The 10,406-nt window shown below is 41.3% G+C and overlaps 1 protein-coding gene across 1 annotated transcript; it reads right to left on the bottom strand.

Annotated features, from left to right (window-relative positions):
* Positions 1-281: 281 nt before the first annotated feature.
* Positions 282-5,351, bottom strand: LOC118368640 (acidic mammalian chitinase-like). Its single transcript, XM_035752906.2, has 12 exons — positions 5,216-5,351; positions 5,105-5,131; positions 4,657-4,861; positions 4,515-4,571; positions 4,231-4,396; positions 3,911-4,035; positions 3,397-3,520; positions 3,088-3,270; positions 2,871-2,987; positions 2,609-2,741; positions 2,236-2,494; positions 282-703 (listed from the first exon to the last, which is right to left on the bottom strand). The coding sequence occupies exons 1-11, from the start codon at positions 5,286-5,288 to the stop codon at positions 2,265-2,267; spliced, it is 1,440 nt and encodes a 479-aa protein (XP_035608799.1). The 5' UTR covers positions 5,289-5,351; the 3' UTR covers positions 282-703; positions 2,236-2,264.
* Between the last annotated feature and the right edge of the window lie 5,055 nt (positions 5,352-10,406).

The raw sequence follows: 10,406 nt of genomic DNA, 5'->3' as shown, positions 1-10,406 counted from the left end.
TGAAAATCTATTGCAAATAGGATGGAAACCTAGCTTGTGAGATGACACACAGCCAGTAAATAAAATAACAGGATATTTACTTTGTATGATTAATATAGCCTATGTGTTTGGAAGATGCACTGTATATAGTGTCATTCATAAAAATGTGAAAATTGCCCCTCAGTGCTGTACATAGAGGAGAGTGGGGTAAATTGAGCAAAAGGATTAGTTGAGCCACCCCGTGTTTCTAGGAAACCATTGGTAGGTTCTGAACAGAGTATAAACTCAAACGGACGACTAGAAAAGCTCAAACCACGTTTATTCAACAAACTGGGTGCTTCAGCTGCAAGCACACTTTGCACATGATCAAACAGGCATTTATATGTCAAAATGCTATCTGTTGCCCAATACTGCCTAAATGTTGCGCTGTTGCTCTTTATCCGATCACTACTCCATGATGTTTACAAGCGACCTTCTGTTCACATTAGTGAACAGACTTTGGTTATAGTCTCTGTTCCCCTTTTCTCTCACAGTAACTTTCCATAAACAAAACTCTTCTTCACCCTTCAGTTATCAATAACACATACATTCATTATCCACGTGACATAATTGATAAGGCCTTATATAGTTACAGGAATAAGTATATTCAAGTTAGGACTCCATACACAGAATGAATCATGTGACCAAATATTTAGGACGAGCCGAGGTCATCATTTCATGGAGTCTGTAAAGGAAGAAACCACATGGAAAGAATGGTTAGCAAGTTATGTACAAAAAAACTGATTTTCACAAAGTCAAATTAATTTATTGTGTTATAGGTTTCATGCTCGTATCTAAACCAATGTAGATAGTTAAAAAATGGTTTTGTACATCAGTTAAGCTACAATATGAGGTCCTAAACCTACAGTATATACAAAAGTATGTGGACACCCTTCAAATTAGTGGATTCAGCTATTTCATCCACACCCGTTGCTGACAGGTGTATAAAAGTGAGCACACAACCATGCAATCTCTATAAACAAACATTGGCAGTAGAATGGCTTACTGAAGAGCTCAGTGACTTTCAATGTGGCACCGTCATAGGATGCCACCTTTCCAACAGGTCAGTTTGTCAAATTTCTGCCCTGCTAGAGCTGCCCCAGTGACCTGTAAGTGCTGTTATTGTGAAGTGGAAACCTCTAGGAGCAACAACGGCTCAGCCGCAAAGTGGTAGGCCACACAAGCTCACAAAATGGGACCGCTGAAGCGAGTAGCGTGTAAAAATCATCTTTCTACGGCTGCAACACTCACTACCGAGTTCCAAACTGCCTCTGGAACAACGTCAGCACAATAACTGTTCGTCGGGAGTGTCATGAAATGGATTTCCATGGCCGAGCAGCCGCACACAAGCCTGAGATCACCATGCGCAATGCCAAGTCTCGGCTGGAGTGGGGTAAAGCTCACCGCCAGTGGACACTGGAGCAGTGGAAACATGTTCCCTGGGAAGATGAATCACGCTTCACCATCTAGCAGTCCGTCAGACGAATATGGGTTTGACCGATACCAGGAGAATGCTACCTGCCCCAATGTATAGTGCCAACTGTAAAGTTTGGTGGAGGAGGAATAATGGTCTGGGGCATTCATGGTTCGGGCTAGGCCCCTCAGTTCCAGTGAATGTCCCCGTACACAAAGCGAGGTCCATACAGAAATGGTTTGTTGAGATTGGTGTGGAAGAACTTGACTTGCCTGCACAGAGCCCTGATCTCAACCCCATCGAACACCTTTGGGATAAATTGGAACGCTGACTACGAGAAAGGCCTAATCACCCAACGATGTTCCAAATGTATTTTTAAAAAACGTCCAAATCGGTGTCCAAAAATACCGATTTCCGATTGCTTTGAAAATGGCCCAAATGAATCGGCCATTCCAATTAATCGGTCGACCTCTACTCAAGGTAGTGACCTATGTACACAAACTTAAAACAAGCAGTGATCTAGCCCCCCTTGAGGTTCCTGAGAAAGCAAGAAGTCCATTTGAGCAGCAGCAAGGAATGAAAAAATTGGCTGTGACACTGAAAAGGTACATTGACAAAAAAGAAAACAAACATGTACATTTTACAAAAGAGAGGCTATGGTAAAGTATGTTTACATACATTCTGATTATTTCCAGCGATACACACAAGATCCTGAAATATATGTAGATATCTTTGTTAGGAAGAGTATTATATTTCCCTTGACGTAGTGATGCCGAATGTTTTTAAAAAATGGTTCAACATACCCAACTCTCCCATAGGTCAAATAACAGTCCTAGGGCCAGTTGCAGCATTTGCAGCTGTCACTGAAGACGAGGCCAGCGGGGCAGCTCTGGATCCAGGTGACGCCGTTTGCACAGTTATAGAAAGAGCTCGGGGAATCTGCTTTGACATACAGCCCATCAGCCCTGCCTGCACAGAAACTACCACCGGCCTTAGTTGTGGCCTTGACTGTGGGTGGTTCCCCTGGCATTGGGGTGTGTGTAGGTGGCAGCGGAGGTCGTTCTGGGTGAAAAGACAATTTAATATGTCTATTCAGAATAGCACTCGACCACAAAAAAAAAACATTGACATGTTTGTATATATTTGGACAAGTAAGAAAGTTTAAACGTGATTTACCAATGTTGAGGAGTTTTTGAAGATGGCTGATCAGGGAATAGTTGCCCTGTCCACATGACTGTCCAGCAAAGTCATCCAGGTCCAGATTCCAAACCATGGCCCCTCCAAAGCCATTTTCCTTTAGGTAGCCGACCTTAGGAAGGGAGAGTATAAGAAAATAACAGGAGTATGTCTTTGAGTCTTTTGCAATTTCTTAGCCTTGTTGAAAAATATATGTTTGGTCCAACATTTAGGAATATAACCCAGGAATACTGCTGCATACCTTTGTGTCATAGCTCTCCCTATTGTCAAATCCTACCCACTGATTTCCTTTAGAGGCATAGGGAACCTTTTGATCCTCAATCCACTGGAAACTGGCTCCTTGGAGGAAAGTACAGATCTGGAAACATGTGGGGCAACAGGTTACCTCAATCGAAAAGCTAACTATCAATTTGATACCTTTCAAAGTTCACATAAAATACACAATTAAGCCTTGCTACCTCATAATAAGACCAGAAACCAGCTTCCCTGGTGAAAGGTCCAGCTGCAGCAGCACCGTTGGCTGACGCTCCGACCCCACTATCTACAGAGGTGAGCTGGAAGGAACGTCCATACGTAGCAAATCCCATCATCAGCTTCTCAACAGGGGCTCCCTGATCTCGCCAGTATTTCATGACAAAATCCTGCCAGAGAGATTGCATGAATGTATACAGTACTTTCTTTACACTCACATTTGATGGGCTTTATTTAACATGGAGACTAGAAGTGTGATTTATGGCGTTTTATTCATTGAAAAGCCCCTTTCTCACTGTGTTGAAGTAGATATGGTCTCCTGTGTCATGGGATCCCTGGTAGAGAGGGCTGTTGTGTCCTGTGAAGGTCTGCCAGGATCCATGGAAGTCATAGGTCATCACGCTAATGAAGTCCAGGTATCTAAAGACAGAAAGGTAATTTCCATATGATTTCAGCTTTAAAATTCTATCAAACTCAACAGTTTCTCTTTTTTAGTGATAAAGACATGAATGTTTCATGGTAGGGTGGGGTATGCAAAAGTGGTCAACTTTGAGCACCTCTAGCTCCTAAATGTTTTGGCATTCAGGTCCAAAGTCACTTTCTGACCACTTCCACCATGGGCAAACACGAATGAAAGGTTTCGTTCAAATCAAAAGAGGTGCAGTCAAAAAGTGATTGAAATTATATGGAATGACCCAGAAGACAAGTTTAATTAATACACATCCATTAATCCAAATGGGATCTTGTTCACTGTATTATGGTTTTCTAAAATGTGAGTACGGTGGTTATAATGTTAAAATCCATATTTACTTAGCAATTTCTGCAATTTCATAGCCAGAATCAATGGTCCCTTTCCCAGCAGCCACAGCAGCAGTAAGCAGCAGCCTGGGGCGGCTGACTGCCTTGCCCTCAGCCTCAAAGGCCTCGAGGAGCTCCTACAAAAAACAACAGATGTCTTTTTACTCATATGGCATTACATGTATTGCCATATGGAAAGGTCTGAACATCCCTAAATAAAAGTCTAGTAGCATTGTTTCCCAAAACTTGCTACACCCCGGCTCAACCATAACCCTAGCCGTAATCCTAGCTTCATGTCCACATCCTGGCCTAACCATAACCCTAACCTTCACCTTGCACAACAGTGTGAATCTCTGCTTGTCCTCTGGAGGGCTTCCCCGTGCTCCAGGGTACTCCCAGTCCAGGTCCAACCCGTCAAAACTATGCCTCCGAAGGAAACTGATCGAAGACTGGATGAACTTCAGCCGATTGTCAGGTGATGAAACCATGATACTGAACCTAGGGAGAATTAGGGATGCTCAAACCAGTTGACATTACTAAATATAAAATATATTATCAATCCTTAAAAAATATACTACCTTTTACCTATGTAAATATAAGAAATTAGATATCTCACTGTTGTGTGCCAAACTTCCATCCACCGACAGCCAAAAGTGTTTTGAGCCGAGGATTTCTGTTAGATGACAAAAATACAATTACTATTGTCAGTACATAATTACCCCTGAACATCTCAGAATGTCTTGGTAAAAGATGCAAACCTGTCTTTAAGTCCATTGAAGGAACTGTAGAGGGTCTCATCATTCCACTCATAGGTGGCAAGCTCATTGGCAGGGTTGATAATGGAGAAGGCGTAGATCAGGTGAGTACACAGGTGAGGGTCAACATTAGCTGGCAGGAACTTCCCAGTTCCAGGTCTGTACTGGGACCAGTTGGTAAAGTAGCAGACCAGTTGGGAGGTCGAGCCTTAGACAGGAACAGAATGTCTATCATATATGGTTTTTGCAGAGTCACAGTCAGAATTTCCCAGGGTGACACAACTTCATGGTAGCATCGTTCTTATATATCACAATTTTTAGATGACTGATACAAACAAACATAATTCTCTTGATGAATACTGAGTGACAATTCAAGTTTTAAAAAATCATAAAATGTTGATTTAATAATGTGTGGGAAATGTCATAATGTTTTTTAAAAGTGGAAACTCACCCAAGTGGCACAGGGCGAAGCACAGACCTTCAAAAGCACATATTTAGAGTCAATAAAAATAGGAATTTCACACAAACAGAATATATGTGAACATATTAAGAATGTTTTTACCTGCAAGTAAAGTGAGCTTGCTCATTGTGCCTGCTTCTCTGCTAGATAGGTCAGGGGGGTTATTTATGTCCATAAAAAGAGGAAGAAGAAAAATGCGAAATGACAACCGTGATTTTTTTGTTCCGCTCTCTATGACTAATTATTAACCCGGGTAAATCATCTGACTTTCCCAGAAACAGTTCTGTCATTGTATTGGAAATATTTGTACAGTGGCTTGTGAAAGTATTCACCCCACTTGGCATATTTCCTATTTTGTTGTTTACAACCTGGAATTAAAATGTATTTTGGGTGGGTTTTACTCATTTGATTTACACAACATGACTACCACTTTGAAGATGCAACATGTTTTTTATTGTGAAACAAACAAGAAATAAGACACAAAAACTGAAAACTTAAGCGTGCATAACTATCCCCCCCAAAGTCAATACCTTGTGGAGCCACCTTTTGCCGCAATTACAGCTGCAAGTCTCTTGGGGTATATCTCTATAAGCTTGGCACATCTAGCCACTGGGATTCTTGCCCATTCTTCAAGGCAAAACTGCTCCAGCTCCTTCAAGTTGGATGGGCTCTGCTGGTGTACAGTAATCTTTCATTCATACCACAGATTCTCTATTACCAGAATGCTAGCAGAATTAGCACAGGTAATAGCAGATTTCCATGTAGGCTACTAGCTAAATATGCTAAAGAGCGCAAACTGTAATAAACAAATTGCAAATACAGGTAATCCAGGTCATAAAGTTATACATATATAGGATAGGAACTACTGAATGTAATTTAGCTAGTAGCCTACATGGAAATTTGCTATTACCTGTGCTAATTCTGCTAGCATTCTGGTAATAGACACCCATTGGGCTTTTTCACATTTTTTAGCGCACCATTATGTACTAAGCAGTAATTGTCGCTATTAGTTACTCTTCTGCCATTTCTCCATTATTATTTGGAGTGTCATCTCCAGTTACAGAAAGTATTTCAATACCAAAACATTTAACTCAAGTAAGCCTAACCAACATGATTGTAATACAGTCATCAGCAATGTTCCCTCCAAGTTGTGCAGTAGCCCCGAGACTGCCCCCATGCAGAAGAAATATCAGCCCACGGAGAGAAGCACGAGAGTGAACTTCACCCAACTTTCTAGAGTTTCCCTGTTAACACTATCAACATTTCCCCTTTCTGTGGCAATAGTGATCGAGTCAACACAATATGAGCCACTTTCAATGCAACATACCGAAGCAAAACTAACTATGCAAGAGATTTTTGTTGCAGGCAGAACACATCAGAGTAGGATTCTATTGCATTGACACACATGACTGACCCGTACTAGTTTAACATCTCACTGGCATCCCATTTATTAGACTAACAGAGAGAGATGCAAATGAATGGTGCTTACTGTGTGTGTCAAAGTGTGCACAGTACCAGTCAAAAGTTTGGACACACCTACTCATTCAAGGGTTTTTCTTTACTTTACCTATTTTTACATTGTAGAATAATAGTGAAGACATCAAAACTATTAAATAACACACATGGAATCATGTAGCAACCCAAAAAGTGTTAAACAAATCAAAATATTTCATATTTGAGGCACCCTTTGCCTTGATGACAGCTTTGCACACTCTTGGCATTCTCTCAACCAGCTTCACGAGGAAGGCTTTTCCAACAGAGTTCTCACATATGCTGAGCACTTGTTTGCTGCTTTTCCTTCACTCTGCAGTCCAACTCATCCCAAAAGTTCTCAATTGGGTGGAGGTTGGGCGATTGTGGAGGTGAGGTCAAAAGATTGCACCTAAATCAACCATTTATCGGATCATCAAGAACTTAAAGGAGAGCCGTGCAATTTTTGTGAAGAAGGCTGGGCACCCAAGAAAGTCAATCTAAAATTGATTCAGCTGCGGGATCGGGGCACCACCAGTACAGAGCTTGTTCAGGGATGGCAGCAGGTGTGTGTGCATCTGCACACACAGTGAGGCGAAGACTTTTGGAGGATGACCTGGTGTCAAGAAGGGCAGCAAAGAAGCCACTTATCTCCAGGAAAAACAACAGGGACTGCTGAGGACTGGGGTAAAGTCATTTTCTCTGAATCCCCTTTCCGATTGTTTGGGGCATCTGGAAAAAAGCTTGTCCGGAGAAGACAAGGTGAGCGCTACCATCAGTCCTGTGTCATGCCAACAGTAAAGCATCCTGAGACCATTCATGTGTGGGGTTGGTTCTCAGCCAAGGGGGTGTGCTCACTCACAATTTTGCCTAAGAACAGAGCCACGGATAAAGAATGGTACCAACACATCCTCCGAGAACAACTTCTCCCAACCATCCAATAATTGTTTGGTGACGAACAATGCCTTTTCCAGCATGAAGGAGCACCTTGCCATAAGGAAAAAGTGATAACTAAGTGGCTCGGGGAACAAAACATTGATATTTTGGGTCCATGGCCAGGAAATTACCAGACCCAAATCCCATTGAGAATTTGTGGTCAATCCTCAAGATGCGGGTGGACAAACAAAAACCCACAACTCCAAGCATTTATTATGCAAGAATGGGCTGCTATCATTCAGGATGTGGCCCAGAAGTTAATTTACAGCATGCCAGGGTGGATTGCAGAAGTCTTGAAAAAGAAGGGTCAACACTGCAAATATTGACTCTTTGCATCAACTTCATGTAATTGTCAATAAAAGCCTTTGCCACTTATGAAATGCTTGTAATTATAATTCAGTCTTCCATAGTAAAATCTGACAAAAATATCTAAAGACATGAAAGCAGCAAACTTTGTGGAAATTAATATTTGTGTCATTCTCAAAACTGTTGGCCACGAATGTAGGCCTCCTTGGTCACACATGCTTTTTCAGTTCTGCCCACAAATGTTCTATAGGATTGAGCTCAGGGATTTGTGATAGCCATTCCAATACCTTGACTTTGTTGTCCTTAAGCCATTTTGCCACAACTTTGGAAGTATGCTTGGGGTCATTGTCCATTTGGAAGACCCATTTGCGACCAAGCTTTAACTTCGTGACTGATGTCTTGAGATGTTGCTTCAATATATCCACATAATTTTCCTTCTCATGATGCCTTCTATTTTATGAAGTGCACCAGTCCCTTCTACTGCAAAGCACCCCTACCACATGATGCTGCCACCTCCGTGCTTCACGGTTGGGATGGTGTTCTTCGGCGTGCAAGCGTCCCCATTTTTCTTCCAAACATCACGATGGCAATTTTAGCCAAACAGTTACATTTTTGTTTCATCAGACCAGAGGACATTTCTCCAAAAAGTACGATCTTTGTCCCCATGTGCAGTTGCAAACCGTAGTCTGACTTTTTTATGGTGGTTATGGAGCAGTGGCTTTTTCCTTGCTGAGCGGCCTTTCAGATTATGCCGATATAGGACTCGTTTTACTGTGAATATAGATACTTTTGTTCCTCCAGCATCTTCACAAGGTCCTTTGCTGTTGTTCTGGGATTGATTTGCACTTTTTGCACCAAAGTACATTCATCTCTGGGAGACAGGACGCGTCTCCTTCCTGAGCGGTATGACGGCTGTGTGGTCCTATGGTGTTTATACTTGTGTACTATTGTTTTTACAGATTAACGTGGTACCTTCAGGCATTTGGAAATTGCTCCCAAGGACGAACCCGACTTGTGGAGGTCTACAATTTATTTCTGAGGTCTTGGCTGATTTCTTTTGATTTTCCCATGATGTCATGCAAAGAGGAACTGAGTTTGAGGGTAGGCCTTGAAATACATCCACAGCTACACCTCCAATTGACTCAAATTATGTCAATTAGCCTATCAGAAGCTTCTACGCCATGACATCATTGTCTGGAATTTTCCAAGCTGTTTAAAGGCACAATCAACTTAGTGTATGTAAACTTCTGACCCACTGGAATTGTGATACAGTGAATTATAAGTGAATTAATCTGTCTGTAAAGAATTGTTGGAAAAATGACTTGTGTCGTGCACAAAGTAGATGTCCTAACCGACTTGCCAAAAATATAGGTTTTTAAGAAGAAATTTGTGGAGTGGTTGAAAAACGAGTTTTAATGACTCCAACCTAAGTGTATGTAAACTTCCGACTTCAACTGTATATTCTACTGCGTTTTGGGAGGTGGAGGATGGGTTTTTCGTATGTCCTTTGCTCTTTTCATATTGTGCCATTGTCTTTTCATATTGTGCCATATTGCTACAATGTTACTCATAGCTGAGGACCACATAATACTTTCTTATGGCTCTGGTAGCTCTACCACTTGGCCATTTTAAATCTTTATCTGGAGGCTATGCTTTTACAAGAAACTCACATGAAGCATACTGAAAAATTGAGATTAAGATGTAGTTGGGTTTTGCAGATTCATCAATCAACTTTGTCATCAGACGTGGCCATATTAATTCGAAACACTGTCCCATTCAAACATATTTCAACTATAAGCGACCCCAATGGCCGCTTTATCATATCATAGTATCATGTTGTTCCTTTCACTCTCCGAAAAGTCACTTCCACCACCGTTGGAGCTCATTGAATCATTTGGAGAACTCTCTGGGTACACCTGGGATAAAAGTGAATTCATGCCCCCTAAAGGCGACATAAACCTAGACTTTATTAAAAAATATACCTTTTAAAATCGCAAAAGACAAAATCAAATATTTAGCTGTTGCTCTCCCTAAGGATTCAAAATGTATTTATAAATGGAACTATCTCAACGTGATAGAAAAGTTGAAGCACAACATTGAGATCTGGAGAGTGTTGCCTTTTTCTATGATCGGCTGTGTTAACGCTGTTAAAATGGTTACGCTCCCCAGAGTCCTTTATCGCTTTCACAATCTGCCTATATTTTTAACTATAAAGTTTTTTCTTCAAATCCTTGGATTCTATATCATCCTGCCTTTTGTGGAGGGGAAACAAAGTACACCCACCGTATCTCAAAAAAAAGGGGCCTAAGCCTGACACATTTTCAGCATTATTATAGCAGGTAAATGTTAGAGCCCTGGTTTATTTGGCAGCATGCATGTCCTGGTGTGGTAGATCCCTCTTTCCCTCCATGGCTCGCTATTGAACAAGATACACACAACACCTCTCTTTCCGCACTTGTTTTTTCATCAATGAAATCCCCTACAGGCAATAACTTTATGCAAATAAAAGTATAATTGGTATCAGCACACATATTCTTTATACAGTATGTCAAATATCAATAAAGCATGGTGCCGATTTCTG

Source organism: Oncorhynchus keta, chromosome 35, assembly GCF_023373465.1.
Source record: "Oncorhynchus keta strain PuntledgeMale-10-30-2019 chromosome 35, Oket_V2, whole genome shotgun sequence".
Classification (NCBI taxonomy): Eukaryota; Metazoa; Chordata; class Actinopteri; order Salmoniformes; family Salmonidae; genus Oncorhynchus; species Oncorhynchus keta.
Note: the sequence above shows the minus strand (reverse complement) of the source record. Positions and strands in the feature narration are given on the sequence as shown.

Excerpts from the sequence above, each read along its gene's own strand:
- LOC118368640 (XM_035752906.2), bottom strand. The coding sequence starts at position 5,288 with ATGGACATAAATAACCCCCCTGACCTATCTAGCAGAGAAGCAGGCACA. Across the intron at positions 4,036-4,230 it reads GATTCACACTGTTGTGCAAG|GAGCTCCTCGAGGCCTTTGA; the intron begins GTGAAGGTTAGG and ends TGTTTTTTGTAG. Across the intron at positions 2,495-2,608 it reads TCAAAAACTCCTCAACATTG|AACGACCTCCGCTGCCACCT; the intron begins GTAAATCACGTT and ends CTTTTCACCCAG.